Source organism: Pagrus major, chromosome 11 (assembly GCF_040436345.1).
Source record: "Pagrus major chromosome 11, Pma_NU_1.0".
NCBI lineage: Eukaryota > Metazoa > Chordata > Actinopteri > Spariformes > Sparidae > Pagrus > Pagrus major.
This window is the reverse complement of record NC_133225.1, coordinates 16,936,069-16,956,454: the sequence shown is the minus strand read 5'-3', so window position 1 is coordinate 16,956,454 and position 20,386 is coordinate 16,936,069. Positions and strand designations below refer to the sequence as shown.

The following is a 20,386-nucleotide window of genomic DNA, read 5'->3' as shown; positions in this document are numbered from 1 at the left end:
TTACCTTCACAAATGAGCAGTATGTTGTTGTAGCTGAAGCCCATCGGACATTCACAGCGGAAGCTCCCGATCTGGTTGATACACACTCCGTTGGCACAGATACCAGGGATCTCCCTACACTCATCAATATCTGCACAAAAAAACAGCACAGAATGTTACAATGCAAACTGAACCTTGTACCAGCACCTGTTTTGTGCTGTTCTGCAGCAGTTTTGACCTTACCTATGGGCTTGCCAGTGTGGATGTCGATGATGAAGCCAGGAGCCTGGTTACCACACAGTAACTGGTACTCAGCTGAAACAGACAGGACAGGAGATTCTCAGTGACAGAAATGTTTTCACCAGTGTTTCAGAGTATGTTTCAGGGTATTAAGTGACACTCACAGGTAGCAGGAGTTGGACAGGGCTCGCACGGTTTGTTCCAGGCCTTTCCAACATTGTAGGCGCAGCAGCACATCTTCTTGGTCATGTTGAAGGACAGCTCGTTCTCGCACGTGTCGTTGAAGTTACGGTAACACACGCTCTTCCTCATGTCTGCATCACAAGGAGGAGGACGGTTGAAAAAGTTTGCCTTTTACTCTTTAAGTTTATTAAGAAGACATGAGGAGAAGTCTCTCGCACTCACCCATGCAGTTGTTTCCTCCGTTGACCTGCATGTATTCAGGAGGACAGACACAGGTGTAGTTGCCCAGCGTGTTGTAGCAGGTACCTGGTCCACAGATGCCAATGTGGGTTGTGCACTCATCGATATCTGCCCATAAAGAAATTACGATATAAATATGACCTTGCTAATCTTTCTCTGACAGGTGATTTATAAAATGGTTAATATTTTTCAGTCATTCGACTCTCAGTTCTTACCCTCACAGATGCGTGTCTCCTCATTGAGATAGTAGCCTGCTGGACACTCACACTGGAAACTACCGAAGGTGTTAACACAGTTGCCACCCTGACAGAGACCTGGCAGCTCCTGGCACTCATCAATATCTAGACAATAAGTCACACGGTTAGATTAATAGATGCCACATAGTATTGATTTTTAGGACTCTGAAATAGAATCAAAAGATTAGTATCTTGTTGCTACAGTTGTTGACTCAATACAGGACTGTAAAAAAGCTGGATGATTTACCTTCCAGGATAACAGTGATGGGGTTGGGTCTGAATCCCTCTCCGCCTGGACAAAGAGTCTTATATTCCGCTACAGACAAAACAGAGAGCACAATACAATGTTAGTGTGGAAGTAATAAGTAGTTCTTGCTACAACATAAGTTTATGTGGATTTTGTGTTTTTAAGTAAACACTAATTAATTGATCAGTCGAGCTGCTGTGGGGCATACTGGAGTTGGGGGCGGGGCACAGTTCGCAGGGGTTTCCCCAGGCTCCTCCCAGGGAGCAGCAACAGGAAGCTCGGGTCACGCCCACTCCGATCTCCGCACTGCAGGAGATTCCTCCGTCACCACGGGCAAGGATGTCCAGGAAGCAGTTGCCAACACGGGTATCTGAGATAAACACAAATTTGCTTATGAATGCATGTAACAGGACAGCGTGTATGAATTAAATTAGAGCCTGAATGATGATGGATTTTTTGGGGGGATACAGATACTGATGTTAAGGAGCAGATAATTCCAATATGGCTGTATCAGCCGATATTCTTTTTATATAAAATATATGTTGTATATGTACAGAATATATACATGAACACATTTTTTTTGCAATGATCCCTCAAATGTGGCTATCAAGCACTAAAACTTTTTTGTGCAGAATGACGTTAGGTCACTGAAGTAGTTCACTTCACTGGGAATTCAATGATTATAAATGACCCCAAACATCTTTGTCTGCATTATGTTCTGGTATAGAATTTTTTTTTTTTCGTATTGGCACATATTGGACAATATATATACACCGACACTGATGTGTCTGTTATAGGCCAATATAACAAAGAAATATCATCTACATGAAATGTGTTGAAAACTGTCTTTAGGCTCTGATTTGTAAAAATAATCATATAATAGACTGATTTATTACTTCATTTTTACTTTTTTAATTGTAGATGGTATTTTGCTTTAGAAGTCATAACTACAGTACCACTGGTCTGATTTAAAGGGGCACTATGTAACTTCTGAAAAGACCTGTATTGTTGAACTGTAGGATTTATAGCAATGTTCTGTTTTTGTTCTCGCCCTGAGATACCTCAAAATACAAGCCTCTTTTGCTCTAATTTTCACAAATACAAATGGCTTTAAAGTACATACTCAACTGTTAGCTCTTGCAAACTGCTATTTCTTGTATCAAGAGCTCTGTGTCTGTTAATAGGTCCGTAGAAAAGTTGCATATTGCACCCTTTTAACTGGTGGCTAGAGGGAAGATGCATTTTGTCTCTATCTTATGATTACACTGTTAAAGAGGGTGTTATCGGTAAAGAGAACAATTTTAAACTCACAAAAGTGTATATAGCCATAAAATAATAGCACAATGGAGGACACCACTGTTTCCTCATTAAAACCTTTTTCCCACTTTGCGATACATTTAAACCTGCTTGAAGTGTGACTCACCCACGCAGCCCACTCCAGTGGGGTTGAGCTCGAAGTCAGCGGGGCAGTTGCACAGGTAGCTCCCTGGAGTGTTCACACACAGCCCGTTGATGCAGTTCACGGGGTCGGCACACTCGTTGATGTCTGCAGTACACAGTGACACACACAAGCTCAGCAACACAAACTATGCTACAGACACCCTTCTGACAGGTATGAACCCATAAAAAAACAAAAATACGTTTACTAATGATGATGATGGAAAACCTTGTTTATGTCACAAACTAACTGAAGGCTGAGGTGTGGGTGATCTGCACAAAGACTAAGGAATTAAAGGAATAAATGGATAAAAAATTACTGTAAATACATACTTATACATACTTTGCATATCTGCATGCCTTTTTTTAAAAAATGGTAATACGATGCAAAGATGAAGGCTGCTATTTCCGAGAAAACTCAGCCAATCTATCTGAGTCTGCTCTGTGTCTGAACGCACCAGTGCAGTTTCCACCGCTGCGGTCCAGTTCGTAACCATCATCACACACACAGCGGAACATCCCTGGAAGGTTCTGGCAAGTTCCAAACACACAGATGTTCTGGAAATTACACTCATCGATGTCTGTGGAGAGAGAGACAAAATGTTAGTTACACTACCCGAAAAAAAACAAAAACAGCAAAAAAAAAAAAAAAAAAAGAGTCATGTGACAGAACAAGTGCAGCACCTTGACAGGCCTTGCTGTCCTCTGTGGGAGTGAAGCCCATCTCACACTCGCAGCGGTAGCCACCCGGCGCATTCAGACACTGGCCGTTCTCACACAGGTTCACGTTGTCTGCACACTCATCCATGTCTGAAACAGAGCAGAACAATGAGTTATAAAGCTCACTGCACACTGCACGCGTATTCAATTAGGATTTATTTAGAAGGTCAGCAGTCTAACCAGAGCAGGAAAATCCGTCTCCATTGAAGCCCTCCTTGCATGTACACCTGTAGGATCCTGGTGTGTTGACACAGTCTGCGTTGGGATTGCAGTTGTGGTCCTCTGCAGAGCACTCATCCTGATCTAAAGAGAAAAAATGTGAGAAACAAGAAATTAAGAACTTAACCTTTATTTTGTTTCAAAAAACTCATAATACCTGTCAAACTATCTGGTCTACAAACCACATCACGGCGAAGATATTCTAAATATGTACTCACCCACACACTTGATGCCGTCTCCAATCCAGCCATCTCGACAGCGACACTTAAAGCTTCCAGGCACATTGATGCAGGCAGCATGCATGTCGCAGTTATGAGCCCCGATCTCACACTCATCAACATCTGGAGAAATATGGAGATCAGTTAGTCAATTGTTAGGGGGGTCCTTTCCCTTGTAAACACATTTTTTTTCTTTTTCTTGACATGACTAGTCTGTAACACCAATAAACAGCCAGTAATACAAGTATTTGTACTCGCTAACAAACAAACTGAATGTAAGGAATATTGCAGCGTAAGTGAAATGCTCCTGTTTAATTATGCAAAGAGACGTAAAAATTTTGCTTAGTTTTTAACTCTATAAGTAGTGAGTCATGAATAATAAATCATCATTTTTAAACTGTAGACCTGCAACTACTGTATGCATGGGTGAACTGTCTCAACACTCAAATATGGTCACACAGAGGTGCAGACATCTCAACAGCCCCTGACGTGTGTGTGCTTGTATGTGTGTGTGTGTACCTGTGCAGCCCGTGGATCCCTTCTTGACAAAGTATCCCAGCTGACAGTGGCAGATGAAGGAGCCTTTGGTGTTCTCGCAGTCGCCGTGGAGACAGATGTTTGGGTTCAAGTCGCACTCGTTCACATCTATGCAGATCAGGGACAGACAGACGCAGATAACATGTGAACGTTGTGGCCCGAGAGATTAGACTGACAGAAAATGAGACTGACAGAGACAGTCCCACAGGTCAGGTCAGAGAGGTCGAATGAATACATTAATATGGCAGAAAAGTAGTTAACAAAAAATACAAGGGAGGGTAAGGGGTTTTAAAGATATACGTGTGTAAAATGAGAGAAAGTGCAGCATGTGTTTTCATATTTTTCTCTCACCGATACATGTCCTCATGTCCATAGAAGCCATGAAGCCATCGTAACACAGACAGCGGTATTCCCCGGGAATGTTGGTACACTGGCCTCCGTCACAGATGTCTGGAGTCTCCTCACACTCGTCAATATCTGAAAGAAAATGGAAGATTTAAATTTGCTATTGGTGGCAACACCACACAGAAAACCAGACAGGTTTTAATTTCATGGTTAAACTTTGGGACATGATGAAAACTACCACATTGTGACACTGTATCCTGTGTTTTATTACCTGAGCAGGTCCTGAGGTCAGGCATAAGAGCGTAGCCCTCACTACAGCTGCACTCATAGCTGCCCTCTGAGTTGGTACAGTGGGTTTCGCAGCCTCCATTCATAATGGTGCATTCATCAATATCTGAAAAGAAAGGCCGCAATTACAGTTTGGCATCAAGGTCTCGCTAGATGAGAATCACACAGGTGAATTTATTTAAGCTTCATTTCAAAATTATACAACATGATGTAAATTTGTTGGACTTGGTTCGTTCCACTCACCGACGCAGCCCTGTCGGTCTGGCGTTGCCTGGTAACCGGTGTCGCAGGAGCACTGGTAGGTTCCCGCCATGTTGACACACTGCCCGTTCTTGCACAAGTTGTCACTTAGCTGGCACTCATTCACATCTGACAGGACCAGCAGACAATGATAGAGAATTAGATGTTGTACACAATTTAGTGTGTGCACCTCAAGCTAATAATGAATATGGTTCTTACAGTATAGCTTCTTAAAAGTACATTTCCTGCACTTTTCAAGCACTTTCAAAGTGCCTAAACCAAAAATTTCCAGACTCTCAAAGAATTGATCATGACATCTAAATTGTTATAACAAATCAGCCATGAAAATTTTTTTTACATATTTCTTTATACCTACAGAAATAAATGTATATTTTCACTTTGTTTATTTTACCAGCTGTTTCGAATAACTTTGATGATAAGTTTTGATCATTCAAACGTCAAAAAACAACAAATATATGACACATTTTTCAAGGAGTATATTTGAATTCAAGCTTATTCATTACCTTGAAAACATTTTGGTTGAAAGAGTTTGCTCAAACCCTGTAGAAATTATAATACTAGTGTATAGAAAACAAGTTTTACTGTGTGAAACTTGTTTTTCTGCACTTGGCTAAAGTTTTGAGCGCACTATCTTTAAAAATAAATTTGGGTGTCCTGAATATGATGGATAACACCAAGTGAGCCTGTGTGTGAATGTATATGTGTGTGTGTGTGTGTGTGTGTGTGCTGTATGATGTATGACCCACCTTCACAGGCTGATCCATCGGTGCTGAGCGAGTGTCCGGTGGGACATTCACACTCATAACTCCCTTCTGTGTTCAGGCAGGTTCCTCCTCGACACAACAGGGGGTTCCTCTCACACTCGTCAATATCTGTCAGCAGAGCGAGAGGGAGGGAGGGAGGGAGGGATGAAGAAGAAAAGATAAAACAAGAAAGGACATGGAAGTTTTGGGAAATGAAGGCTTGACTGGACTAGAGTATATCATTAGAAATCCTCTAACTGTGTGTGTGAATCAGTTTCCAACATACCCATGCAGTTCTTCATCATCATGAAGCCGCTCTCATAGCCCTCGAAACATTCACACTCAAAGCTGCCCGGTGTGTTGACGCAGGCACCGTGACCGCACAAGTCCGGGGAGATGCGGCACTCATCGATGTCTGAAAATATTAAAAAAAGGAACCTTCACCTACTGCTTACTAATCATGAAAGGAATGTTTCATTGAATTTGATCATTTTGGCTCCTTCTGCATCTTCTCATACCTGTGCAGTTCCTCTCCTCTGCAGTCAGAGCGAAGCCGTTGTTGCAGCGACACTTGAAACTTCCGATGGTGTTCCGGCAGTTTCCATAAGTACAAAGACCCTGGAACACTTTACACTCGTTTACATCTGGGGAGAAGGACAAGACATTAAAATCTACTCATTTAGAACAACATAAAACAATAGTCTACATGTCAAAATATAAATTATTATTCAGTTCTAACTCTAACAACAACACACTTTGTATGAATACAGCTTGGTACCTTTGTAGAAGGGCCTCCCAGTCAGAATATCTCCTCTGTTGGCGAAGCCGGGCCCTCTGGGACAGATGGTTCTGTATTCAGGTGAGCCTGGTTTTGGACACTCCTCACAGTCAATACCCCAGGCAGCACCCACTGAGCAGCAGCACATGTCCACACGGTATCTGCCCGGCAGCGGTGCGCCACACTCATCCTCGTGCCACTTCATGAAGCACTGCTCACTGCGCATATCTAGAGAGGTAGGTTATAAAATCAGGTTTCGGGCTAATAGCACTGTGACATGACAGCTACTGGAAGTTTGATTGGATGTGGTTTCTTTCTTGTGCAGTCCTCTTACCGACACACGTGCGTCCAGTGCTGTCCAAAGTGAGACCCTCAGCACACTCGCAGCGGAACGAGCCCTGGGTGTTCACACACCGGCCGTTTGTGCACACTCCAGGGAACACCTCACACTCATTAATGTCTACAGGGAGCAGGACATTTAAAGAACCATGATTACGAGGTGAAACAGACAAACATGCACACACATGCACAAAAACTCTACAGGGAGAACAATAAGGCACGTCACAAGGACAAAAAGATAGAATGATTTAATTCCTGTCAGTGTTGGATGACTGGAGAGCTGCAGGTTTGTCACCGTTCATTAAGTTATCAAATGTTCTTACCTTCACAGACGAGGCCCTTCATACGAGCGAATCCTCGAGAGCAGGCGGTGTCTGAGGAGGCATGAGAAGATCAGAGATGGAATTTGAACGCAGTAAATGCAGTTTCAGATGTATTTTCTAGTCTTGTCTGGAGGACTTATTAAACTACTGAAAGTTTGAGCATAAAATGACCAGAATTACATTTAACATTAAACATTTAACACTGGCACAATAAAATTAGCAGCATCTGCGTGTGTGAACTGACCAATCTCGCAGGGTTCACAGGGACTGCCCCAGGCTGCTCCCAGTGTGGAGCAGCACTCGGACTTCAGCGTGGCTCCGTTGATGTTGACCTCACAGCGGCTGTCTTGTATCGTCAGCCAGCACGTACTCTTCATACTGTCTGTGGGGCCGAGGTAACACAGACTACATTTAGTGTCTCTCATGAAAACATGTTGTGTGTATCCTCTACTCATACTTGCCAACCAAAAATAGCGAGGATTTCAAAACTAAAGCAGGGTTCTGGGAGTCATACCCCCGAAAAATGTACGATTTAAGGACTGTGTTTTCAGCATTCTGGTGACATTTAAAGAATTAAAATAACAAAATAATAAGTAAAATGCAACAGCTTTTTTATGTAGAATGTCAGACTACATTCTGTACAGTGCCAGAAACAGGTTGTGATAAATAAAAGGGGAAAAAGGTGTAAAAATGTGTCATAGATCAGGTGAAATGCCTTCGAATTGTGATCCTGGGAGGAAACCAGGAGAGGGCAATGAAAAACGTTGGCAATTACTGTATGCACTCCTTAACACTCCTTAAGAAATAGGTTGAGTGCAGTTCCTTCTTCACAAAATGTTCAATTCCCCTTGTGCATGTGCTGGTAGAGTGCACGGTTAAAGCTGCAAATATTAGTCGTTTAATCGATTAGTCAAATAAAGAAAATTAATCACCAACTTTTTTAATAATCGATTGATGGTTTCAGTCATTTTTCAAGCAAAAATGTCAAACATTTGTTGGTTCAGCCTCTTAAATGTAGGGACTTGTTGTTTTTCTTTGTCATAACTGTGACAATAATGGGCAGATTTATTGGTAATAGTAGCAGCCTAACACAAGAAACAAATGAACAGTTATCTGCTGATCCAGACATTGCTCAACAGCACCACTATTCCTCAAAATTACAAACTCTCCACAGGGTTCCTTTAACTATGGCAACTAAATACACCACACAAACAACCAACATGTCACCTTCAGCTCTCATTACTCCCCTAAAACTTATGCTTTTGGCTCCATGCTGAGCTGAGTAAAGCCCATGCATCATTACATTTAATCCAAAGCTATTTCATTCCTAATGAGCTGAGAGTGTACAGAGAGTGTACAGTCATAACAGTGACACCTTTTCTCCAAAACCACAATGCCACCCAAACACAAAACCACAATTTACTCTCCCTTTCTTCCCCCGCTGAGCGATGGGCTCTAAGACATAAAACAGAAATGAACCAAACCAGAGGAATTCCTCTGATGGAGCCAGCTCATGCAACATGTATGAGTATTTATTTAATGACTCATGCTCCCTTCCAGTTACAATAACATCTGTATTCTGTATTAGCATGTAGCTTTCTCACAATGATTTCCCAAAAGCAACAAAACTCCAAACAAGCGGAATATTAAATCTCTTACATACCACATGTCATTATGAATTTGGGGGGGATCTCAAATAATTCAAGCAACCAAGGCCATGCGTGCAAGCATTTATCTAATAAATCATCTGTGTGTGCCATAACATCTGATGGTGATAATGTATCTGGATGGCCCCTGGAAATCTGAACCACCTCTGTGTTTGTTTATAAAAGTGGAGCATAAACCTCGATTAGAAAGATTAGACACACAGAATCTTGCACTAATTATGTCCTATTGACACTCGTGTCTCAGTGTGTAATCATTATCTCGTGCAAGCTGTTTCTGGAACCCTGCGGTGCCGCTCTAATTTGCGTCAGGCACTTGGGAGGACGGATGTCTTACCCACGCAGATGGTTTTGGTGGAGTCCAGCTTGCTGCCGTGCGTGCACTCGCAGTTGAAGGACCCGGCAACGTTGCGACACGCTCCATTGATGCAGGGGCTGGATATGCACTCGTTGATATCTGAAACACGTGCAAACACACACCTGAGGTCAGGGCCGAGAGGCAGATTCAAATGGATCATCATCACCATTTAGCTGTGACAAATACAATGCGTGTGTCTTCTTTCAATGAGCCAAATGTTTACTGGAAACTGAATGCAACATATCTGGTAATCATGCCATCTCATAATGACCTTGATTGTTGGTAAAAATGGTATAACATATGTGGATGTGAGCCAGCACAAATGCGTGAGTGTGTTTGTGTGTGTCAGAAAGAATGTGTGTGTGTTTATGTGTGTGTGTGTGAGTGAAAGAGATCACCTTCGCAGGTCTCGGATTCGGGTTTGAAGACGTATCCCTTCGGACAGGAGCAGGTGAAGGAGCCGGGAGTGTTTCTGCACAGACCGTTGTCACAAAGCAGACGGTTCACCAGACACTCATTGATGTCTGCAGGGAAGCCAGAGAGGGTATTGGTTAGAAAACAGCGACATATGACTTATGATTATTTAAAAAGAAGAACTTGGATACATGTCTTTTAAAAAACACAAAAACAATCCACTCACCAACACAGTTTTTCCCGCTGGTGTCAGACTCGTATCCGATGTTACAGATGCAGCGGTAGCTTCCTCTCAGGTTCTCACAGATGCCGTTCTGACAAATGTCCGGGTCCAGGGCACACTCATTGATGTCTAGGAGTGGACGAGGATTATGTAGATGAATACTGATATGGGTGTTTCAAAGCAGCACTGTGAGAACATTCATGAACAACACACTTACCTCTGCCATCAGTTGTAATGCCGATACCACTGCTGCACACAGCCTGGAACTCAGCTAATGGATAAGAAAGAAAAAGAACACATAAGATGAGCTGGAAATTCATGTTGCTTTTCTTTTCTGGTAACTTTAACAAACTGATTTCCAAGAAGCAGCATAAATCAAGATTTTACCTGAGTTCCTGGAGGGGCAGGGCTGGCAGGGCTCTCCAAAGCCGTGTTCGGGATTAGCACAGCAGCACTCAGACTTGGTCACTGCACCGGGGAACGGCCTCGAGCACGTGCCCATCTTGATGGCGCCATAGCAGGTGGTCCTCATGTGAGTGTCCACACAGACTCTCCCATCTACATCGATGGCCAGGCCTGGAGGACACTCACAGCGGAAGGAGCCCTCAGAGTTGATGCAGCGGCCGTTCATGCAAATGCCAGAAGTCTGACACTCATCGATGTCTGACGAAGAGAGGGCAGAGAATGTTTACGTTACATGTCAGAAAGAAATGGAAAAGTAAAGTAAATAAATAGCTGAATTAATCCAAAGGTAAGTAAATACAGGGGCAAAATAAATAAATAATATCCATTTATGTCATATTTTAGAAATATATGAATGCCTACATTTATTTTCTAGTTAATTTGTAGTATATTCAATGGCATAATCACTTATTCATTGAGCCATTTATATACTTATTTAATTATTTCTCATTTTGGCTGGTTCAGTCCTCCAGACACAGCAACATGACAAACTGAAAGGAAAAAGGGCTTAACGGTCGTAAATAAAAGAATTCCAAAAGAAGTCCATCTGACAAATCTCTTCAGCTAATTCATTTGTAAAGCTCTTCTTAAAATATATAAACGTGACATGCAACTATGAAGATGCCACAGAAATCACAGAGCTTAACGTGGAGTCAGGTCATGGGGAGTTAGCATCATCTAGGTTGGCAGGTGTTATATTTGGGATATGCACCTGTGCTGTCTGTGTTATGGTGTGACTGCGATGGAACGGCTGCTACTCTTGAAGCCTCCAGACAAAATCTCTCAGTAGAGACTCATAAATCTATTTATCTATTTCTGGTCTGTGCATAATACCGCCTTGGGTTCAAAAAAAAGGTTCTGCAGAATTTCAGAGAACACCAAATCTGTCTTCACTGTTTTGAAGCAGCCTGTTTGGCCCGAGACTTGAGGCCTCTGTTGTACTTTATAAATCATCCATACCGGTGCAGTAGCGTCCGTTGGGTGCTAAAGCGAACCCAGGCTTGCAGATGCACTTAAAGCTGCCGTCCTCATTGATACACATGCCGTTCAGACACATGTTTTTGGTGGCACACTCGTCGTGATCTGGAGGGAGACAGGAGGGGAATTCAGGTCAAGTTTATAAAGGTTAAACATTCATGTGAAGTTTGCCCTGTTCCTGTGTCTGTTGGCTCCTTACCGATGCAGTTCTTTCCATCAGAAGTGAGCTCAAAGCCAGCATTGCAGATGCACTGAAAGCTTCCCTCTGTGTTGACACAGCGGCCGTTGCGACACATCACTCCATTCATAATACACTCATCGATATCTAAAGCGGGGAGTGGAGGAAGAGGGAAGACAGATGTGGTTGAGTTTATTGTTTTTGAACCACCAGGAAAAGAAAATGTGTTTAGAGTACTTCAGTGATATATATGTGCACAGAAACACAGTCAGATATACCAATGCAGGCTTGTTTGATGGGATTTCCCTGGTAGCCCTCATGGCACTTGCAGTGGTACGATCCAGGTGTGTTGACACAGTCTCCATTGATGCATGGATTACTCACACACTCATCCACATCTGGGGAAAAAAAGACAAAGCAAACAAAAACTCATGAGATATCCAAACACAAAGAACATGATTTACATTTGAGCAGATTTCTCCTGCCAGCACCAACCTACACTTATGTTAAGTTCCTTAAATTGGCAGAAGATGGCAGTGCAGCGCATGTAATTAACTGTGGGACTGTCACAAAGTCACAGCGTCTGCCTATGTGCCTCAGAGATAACTACATGTACGCAGTGTGTGTGAGCCTGTTTCTTACCGATACACTCCCCACGAACATCCTGTTTGTAGCCCATGTTGCACTCGCAGCGGTAGCTTGTCGGTGTTGGGATGCAGCGTCCATTCAGACACAGGTTAGTGAAATGTTTGCAGACGTCGATGGAGTCATTAACAGAAACCGTGCCTGAATGCAGACAGCAGACAAATTAATGGAAACACTCATAAAGACGTCATATCCAGATTATTTTCTCTAAAAACGAGGCCTTTAGTCTAGTGCCATTTAACAGACAGATCCACAGAGAGACTCACCTATATGTGGGTGGGTGAGAAGTCCTCCTCCATTGCCCCCAAAGCTTCCTCCATTACCTCCAAAGCTCCCACCGTTCCCTCCAAAGCTTCCCCCTCCATTGCCACCGAAGCCTCCGTTACCGTTACCGTTAGGTACACTGGGTAACTTGTATCCGTAGTTGAACCCGTTGCCGTTGGTGTTGGGGAAGTGTCCATTGGGGTAGCCATTAGGGAGGCCTTGGGCAACGCCCACGATACACAGACGTCTAAACTCATCTACAAGAGAGATGGAGATTAAACGGATCAGTTGATACATTCTACAGCAGGTTATGTTTCCAGATGAAACCGAGGAAGAACTTATTCATCAACAAAGAGTTTGTTTTTAAACAGTTTATATGGATTACAGTGATTTAGACTCACAGGCCCTTTGGATCACCCCGAGCACTTAAAGTCCGACTGTTCACACTTAAAATTCACTCACTGTTTCCTAGAATCGTAGGATTGCAAAAAGGCCACTGAACTTTGTAATAAATGTTTGTCTTTTTTTGACATTTGTTATTAAATTGACTGTCTAACTGTACGAGTTTTACTGCTTTGAGTAGAGCTTTGCCTGGAGCAAAGCCTGACAAAGTAATAAGCGAAAAATGATCTACAGTACACTGTCCTGCTTCGGCATGTAGTTACAGTGAGTCCAGTGTATTATTTAATTGTATGTTTGTATGTACAGCAGTGTATGTTTGGGTGTATTTAGACTTAGACTTTATTATCCCAAGGGGAAATTCCTTTTCACAGCACCGTAACCGTCAGACAGTACATACAACAGAAAGTTTACAAAAACAGTACATACAACAACACACAGTAAGAACAGTTTGTATGTTCTGCACTTAAATTGACAAACAAAATAAATTAAACACAAACACACACACACACACACACACACACACACACACACACACACACTTATTTTGGCAGTGCCAGTGAAAGAAGATCAGTAACAGATCAGTTATGGATCACACAGTCTCACGCAGAGGGAGACTTTTCTGAATTCCAACTTGACTAAAGAGATGACGGGTCATTATACTCACACAAATCTTTTCCATCTTTTTTCTGTTCTTTTTGCGCTCATGACATCATGCTCATCAGTTTCAGCTGAGGCTTTTCCTTCTCCGTCACACACGCACAAGCTCAAATCTCTCTCTAAGAGCGTCAGTCTTGTCCAGTCTAATGTTACTGTGCTAAACTCATTTGGCTCGTGAAACATTTATTCTGTCATTACTTTATTTACTGCCTGTGCTCATGCCAAGTCCTAGATAATCTATTGTGGAGACTGCCAGCTTTTTGTCGGCAGAGGAAGAAGGTGATGGATGTTCTGTCCTGATTTCATGCTTATAACCATCTCTTTGTTTGGGAACAGCTGGCGCAGATGTTGTTTGAACCATGCGCGGTTGTCAACAAGTGAAATAATGGATTTGCTGTTCTGTGTTCTGTTTTCCTTGTTTACTCACCAGACCCTCTGACAGGGCACATCTCAGGGATCTGTCCCAGAGCCCAGCAGCGTCCTGTGTCACAGCAGCACTGCATCTTGGTGTACTGGCCAGTCAGCTCCGCAGCACAGCGACCATTAGCCAGAGCAGAGAAACAGGTGCCCACACGCTGATCTGAGGAAGAGGAGAGGCATTTACAGGATTAGATGAGTCAGCAGGCGGCAACGCAAATTTAAGCTTAAAAGGAGCTCAGGCTGAAGTAAAAAAAAAAAGATACACATGGCTGATGTCTTTTATTATGTTTTATGTACCTCTTGTTTGAGTTTTGGTTCTATTTCAATTGGTTGCAAAGGATTAGTTTAAAACTTTTCATAAACCAATCAAAATGAAAACTGTAAACGATATAACCAGATTATTTTCTGGCTGCCTTTGAGGAAGAGGACTGCATGACATAGCATCATTTTTTTAGCATGTCACACGTCTGTTCCAATTAAATGTGTTGTTGCATGTAAACACCAGACCCTATTTATCCCACCTATTTAAACAGTAGACCCAAAATCTTCAACAAGAATGAAGAAATATTTTACATGTAAACATAGCTACTGTTATGTGTACCTACAGGTGCAGCACATCACACCAACAACTCCCATAAAGGCTGCTGGGTCAAAGTGTTGAACCCCAACCAGAGAGGGCAGTGAAGCACTGATTTTCAGCCTGGAGTTATTCTCGAGTTATTCTTTAAATATAGGACCTCAGGCAGCAACTTAAATACTTTGTCTGCCAGTGACGCTGCATTATATGTGGGAAAAGGTTACAGGTAATCGCTGCTCTCAAAACAGCAGTGCTGTAAGTCAGAGGAGCCAGTTTGGCCTTTCCATGATGGCTGTGGAGGAAGCTTCTTTATGGTCTGGCAGTGGGAAAGGTTGCCTGGGGTCTCGACTAACTGCAGGAATCTGAAGGGCCTCCAAAAGGGGTCTTATTTGTTACAGTTTTCCAGGTCAGGGTCAATGGGGCAGGAGAGAGGGCTGCGGTTCAAAGAGCGTGTGTGAGGAGTAAATGGAGAGGAAGACAGGGGGCTTTTCTGGGTATTTAGGAAAATACCAAGAGAAAGGAAAAGGCAGAGCGAGAGGGAGAGAGTGTATGTGTATTATTTTAGAACGTGAACAACATATGTGAGAGGGAATTTTAAGTGCATCTACAGACAAACGGGGAGAAAAAGGAAAGGCAATATGAAGGGGGAGAGGGAGGGAGGAGCACAAGTCGATTAACTCACTAATGAGCCAGCAGTCTGGAATTAATCAGTTCCATGTGGAGCAATTCTTGCCAATTAGATAGAACATGAGGGGCTGCGCTCTGTCTTGGAGCGCATACAGTACAGTACGCACACACTGACATGCAATTACACAAATAGATGTGCATTCCCATACATATCCACGGGCACGAAACATGCACAAATACAGACTCACATGCTTGTGTACATGCATTAATGTACATAAACACACACAGAACGCAAACTAACATCCCATAGGAATGACCGAGCTGGAGGCCCGGTGGAGAGGGAGAAGGGGGGAGGGTTGCTGATGAGGATGATGATGACTTAAATTGGATCCAGACGGTGGTTTGCTCGCTGGTGTTGCTCCACTACACAAGCATATGCTTTCATTTGGTGAGGTGTTTTTACAGACTGACTGACTGGACAGGTCTTTTTTTTCATGCTCCCACCGTGTGACAGGGCATTAGGCTCTGATTACTGTCAACCCCCCCGCCCCCAACAGCTCCCACTAGTCTACAGTACATCCCACAAAACACAGGCCAATACACCTAGAGCCACATGGGGCCAGAACTATACATCCTGCTTCTGAAACAAGAGAGCAAAACTGCCAGAAATCAGCCGTGTAAAAACATTTCACTTTCTTTTATTCACCACAAAAAAGGAAATGAGATCAGACACTGTGGGAAGCTTAATCAAAGTGTGTCGGACATGCAAAGAAGAAACAAGCAGACCCTCTTCCGTCATTGGTTTGGAATACCCAAAAGATGGATTGGACCTGACCCGGTCTAGTCTGGTTTGTTTGGGTTTGCTTATCTCTGCGTCTGTCTCCCCCCAATCTAGTCTTGTCCATTTTGGAAGTAGGACACAGACGGAGGAAGGATATATGGGGGTTGTGTCTGGCACCTGTTTTATTTGCTCTCTCTTTTTTCTTGTTCCCTTCAGCAGGCTGCGAGGTGAAGGATCCAGATGTCAGAGGATGGGAGAGGGAAAAAAAAGGTCCAAGAGGAAACCGTAAGATAGATAAGCAGGACGAGAGTGCAAGTATGCATCAGTTTGGGAGATAAACAGTTAAAAAGAAAGAAACAAAACAGCCAGAGGGGACGAAGCGAGATAAAAGATAAAATCCAAACAGAGAGACTTTCTACTGTAAATCAGTTAATTGTTCGCTGAGAGAATGAGCTTTGGCGTGATCCAGAGAGAGAGTAATATAGAGATAATAGAAGAAAAAGAAAGGGGATAACAATGGAAAAGGTTAAAAAAAGAAAAAAAATGGACACGCATAAAGTCAGACAGATGGGGAACCTTTGGGTTTGGGTGATTTGAGCTCGGTGTCAATGTGTGATCCACTTTCTCATACACACATACCGGCACAGGCATGCAGGGCTGTATTTTAATGATCCCAATTATCTTTCACTTTTCCTTCCAATGCAATGGGTTTTTTTTTCAGAAAACACAACCCATATCCCATAACCTCTTCATCATCTTTTCCCTCTTCTCCTTTCATATGTTGGCAATTGTTTCCCCCATTACCAATTTTGATCTTTTGACACTTTTGTTTTTACAAGGTTACAAGGTAAATTTATTGGCATTTTTTAAAACACAAGGGTATAAAAAAAACCAGAACTATGTTTGAGTCCTTTGTGCTTCATCCATTTTAGAAAACGGAGTGTAGAAGGATGAATTGAGGAGTCTCACAGCCTGGGGAAAGAAGCTGCCCTGTAGTCTGGTGGTATGGCAGCGGATACTGTATGTTTTTCCAGATGGCAGTAGGCTGACAGACTACTTTGTATTCCGTATATTCTGCCAATGGGATCACTGAGTTGTTTTCTTCATTGTTAAACAATCACCATTGCCAATGAAAATCTATCTGATGTGACTCAGGCAGAAATGTTCACAAACGAGGCCATGTTTAAAAGTTTTATTCACTTTAAGTTTAGTCATGTTGGCTGACTTCCTTCCTCACTCTCTGACTCTCTCTCAGAAGTTTTAGTGGTAGGTGACTACATGATGGTTTTGTTTTTTGATTAGTTATTTCCCATTTTATTTTGTAGTTATATCCTTGTGTCTGGTTGTAACTTTCTACTTCCTGCTCACATGTGTTCCCGGTGTTCTGTTTCCCCCGTGTTTGTATTTAAGTCTGTGTTGTTGCCTAATTCATTCTTGGTTCGTCTGCTTCTTGTTCCTGTACCTGCCTGCCTCTGTGTGTGTCTTGTGTTTTTAGTCCATTTTTGCAAAAACGCGACAGACTAAGTGAAACGAACAGTGAGCTTGAATACAATTACAGATTTCCTTTGGTTTGAACATTGTTGGAAAAAATTAGGATAATGTAAGTACACAACTCAACAAAATATATAAGAAATCGTACACATCATACCTTTAAGGGATGTTTAATTAATGCTTCAGCATACAATGACAGTGTGCACCTACTTTTGTGGCTGGTTGAAGGCCATTTCCTGTATTTATATGACAATAATATAACGCTATGACTATGCAGGAATGATTTTCCCAGTTTGGTGCAGAACAACTTGGCATGTACAGAGCCCTAACCTCGACTCCATCCAACAACTTTGAGATGGATTTAGCCGATTATGACCAATCCCCGCTGCCAGGTTTCTAACTTCTTATGGAAAGTCTTCACAGGACAGAAAAGCCTTTTTAAAGCAGCATATTAATGCCATAATTATGAAATATGATAAAATGAGCTAGGGGTTTTAATATTCGGGTGTCCACCTACTTTTGGTTTTATAGAGTGTGTTTGTTCCACCATGTTGAGGTTAGTGGTGTTATCTTTTGTTTTCCATTCTTTTCTCTTAAACAGTACCATATGCCTGTCACACTGATGCTAAACAATCCACCACATCACAAACAAGCTCATACACTACCTGTGAGACCAACACTGTTTTTCCAAAGTAAAACAGAGAAGCTTATTATTCTTTACTAATGATGGAGGATAGATTGCAAGAAAATAACTTAAATAGCGAGAGTAAAATTCACAATGAAAGATGGAACTCCGGGAAACGTTTTCAATTACAGCAATCTAGAGGTTTTACGTCGCTACAGCAGCTTTAGCAGGATCTGTGATACTGATAGGGTTAAACAGACAGACCCTGAGCTGTCTGTTTTGGGGATAAATCTTGAAATAATATATTAACACCTGGTTGTGTTTCTCTGTGGCTGCCATGAGGGGTGAGGATCGCAGGAATAGATTAACACTTGGTAGTGTTTCATGGGACTTGTCAGTAAAGTATGCAGTGTATGTGTGTCAGCATGTGTGTGTGTGTGAATGAGTCAGAGGGGCACTAACATTAGATGCTGTCAAGGCCAAATAGTGTGTGCAAGTGTGTTTGCCTGCGCATGGTGACAACACAGGCCAGCTTGACTCATCAGTACTCCAGGAAGCAGTGATGGAGGGAATGAAGTTAGCGGCCAGATGTGAAGCTTTTGGCCAGCCAGGTGGTGAAGAAGTGCACAAATGAGAGAAGAGAGGAGTATTGGAATTAGTCGTCTATGTGTGTGTGAGACTCACCCACACATCTGGAGCCGTCTGTGCTGGAGATGAAGCCTCGTGGACAGGTGCACACGTAGCTACCAGCAGTGTTGGTGCATTCTCCTCCATCACACACACCAGGGATGGTGGTGCATTCATCAATATCTGAAACACACACAAACATACAGTTACGTCATATCAATCCCTTAGTTCACTATATCACTGGACACATCTGTTGAGTACACCGCAAGCCAGCTTGGACAAATGTTTCGATGTTCAAAATGTCTTTGTTTGGAAAGATGCAGTAGCACGCTGCAATAAAAGTTTATTGCGCTGGAGTAACCGTTTCTCCCTGAGGAAAAATTAAGCAAACCAAATGGATCTACAGTTGACAAAAGTGGAATTGCTTCACTTCTGGTGTGTGCTGCTCTGCTCAGACTTAAACTCAAGCTTGTGAGACAAGTAAATGACATGAAAAATCTAACGGGAAAAAGTGCAAGAAGCTCAGCTAGAGAAGAACAGGAGCAGCACTCACTAATGTATGAGTCATCACAGCCTTCTTTGCTTGAACAAATATCTACTAATTTTAATATCATTTGGCCACTTTTAGACTGTGTTTAAGTAATTAATCAAAATGTTTCTTTCTGGTATCATTTTGGAAACATTTAGGATAATGTGAGTACACAACTCAACAAAATGTATAACAAAGCGTCCACCCCCACCCAGCCCTATAAGTGTCTGTGAGGGAGGGAAAAAAAAGATCAGCCTGTAAAGAGACAACAATACTGAGAACACCGACAACTCGTTGTACAATAAGATGAGACAACAGCGCAATCTTATGATTCAGACAAGTAATCAAATATATGTGCAGGTCATGATAATCATTCTAGTCACAATGAACCCTGCAATTTTATCTATGAATACCTCTCATTCAGCTTAATTATACTTGCAAATGTGGCATCTTAATTTGCTTTCAATCTACAAAATGACCACTAAACTGAAAGAAAGGGCCATAATACAAGATACAAAAGTCTCCAGGTTAAAGTGAATGAGGTGACCTTATTTAAACGCTTCGCCTCAGAAATGTGTACGATGTCTGGGAGTACCTGGACTTGGCAGAGCCCACCCTGGTGTGGTGCACTTTATGATGGCATTAAGTCGTATTATTCAGTGAGAGGGGGCCTCATTGCTCCATGACGGGGGAACCCAAAGTGAAGTTCCAGAAGGTATTGGGTTTTTTATGATGTGTCACGCTTATTTATACGCATACGTAATTACTGCACCACTGCGGGGCATAATTACAGCATTAGTGCAGAAGTGGTGCGTGCCGTAATGTATGTGTGTGTTCAGTTGGAAAAGTGAAGGGCGTGTCAGTGTTTGTCTTTCTAGGAGTAAAGAGCGTGTAACTTAAATCTGTGTGTGTTTTCCTGTGTGCATGTGTGTGCGTCTCAGACAGCGTGGATGTGCGTAGTAACGCCTGCCGTGGGAAGCAAAGAGGCCGTTCTTCCCCTGCTGACTCCTGTCTGACAGCAGTGGCAGAAGGCCTAGGTGAGGCTGTAAAAACCCAGCCGAATAAACCTTGTGTCAGCAGCAGCAACAGCACGCCAGACATTACGCTCCACACAGACGGAGCGCTGTGGGA

General features: G+C 42.6%; 1 protein-coding gene across 1 annotated transcript in view; it reads right to left on the bottom strand.

Moving 5' to 3' along the window:
* The window catches only part of fbn2b (fibrillin 2b), a 66,793-nt gene that overhangs the window by 11,799 nt on the left and 34,608 nt on the right, over positions 1–20,386 (bottom strand). Inside the window, exons 8-42 of the mRNA XM_073477020.1 lie at positions 18,784–18,909; positions 14,006–14,158; positions 12,522–12,776; positions 12,253–12,396; positions 11,889–12,008; positions 11,632–11,757; positions 11,415–11,537; positions 10,380–10,655; positions 10,210–10,263; positions 9,996–10,121; positions 9,754–9,879; positions 9,335–9,454; positions 7,578–7,715; positions 7,334–7,384; positions 7,006–7,131; positions 6,672–6,899; positions 6,412–6,537; positions 6,180–6,308; positions 5,897–6,022; positions 5,133–5,258; positions 4,873–4,995; positions 4,608–4,733; positions 4,239–4,364; positions 3,720–3,842; positions 3,463–3,585; positions 3,247–3,372; positions 3,021–3,143; positions 2,549–2,671; positions 1,334–1,495; positions 1,126–1,194; positions 858–983; positions 625–750; positions 384–533; positions 223–294; positions 5–130 (exon numbers count right to left, since the gene is read on the bottom strand). Coding sequence (XP_073333121.1) covers positions 5–130; positions 223–294; positions 384–533; positions 625–750; positions 858–983; positions 1,126–1,194; positions 1,334–1,495; positions 2,549–2,671; positions 3,021–3,143; positions 3,247–3,372; positions 3,463–3,585; positions 3,720–3,842; positions 4,239–4,364; positions 4,608–4,733; positions 4,873–4,995; positions 5,133–5,258; positions 5,897–6,022; positions 6,180–6,308; positions 6,412–6,537; positions 6,672–6,899; positions 7,006–7,131; positions 7,334–7,384; positions 7,578–7,715; positions 9,335–9,454; positions 9,754–9,879; positions 9,996–10,121; positions 10,210–10,263; positions 10,380–10,655; positions 11,415–11,537; positions 11,632–11,757; positions 11,889–12,008; positions 12,253–12,396; positions 12,522–12,776; positions 14,006–14,158; positions 18,784–18,909 — 4,623 coding nt within the window. The remainder of the gene's footprint in view (positions 1–4; positions 131–222; positions 295–383; positions 534–624; positions 751–857; positions 984–1,125; positions 1,195–1,333; positions 1,496–2,548; positions 2,672–3,020; positions 3,144–3,246; positions 3,373–3,462; positions 3,586–3,719; positions 3,843–4,238; positions 4,365–4,607; positions 4,734–4,872; positions 4,996–5,132; positions 5,259–5,896; positions 6,023–6,179; positions 6,309–6,411; positions 6,538–6,671; positions 6,900–7,005; positions 7,132–7,333; positions 7,385–7,577; positions 7,716–9,334; positions 9,455–9,753; positions 9,880–9,995; positions 10,122–10,209; positions 10,264–10,379; positions 10,656–11,414; positions 11,538–11,631; positions 11,758–11,888; positions 12,009–12,252; positions 12,397–12,521; positions 12,777–14,005; positions 14,159–18,783; positions 18,910–20,386) is intronic.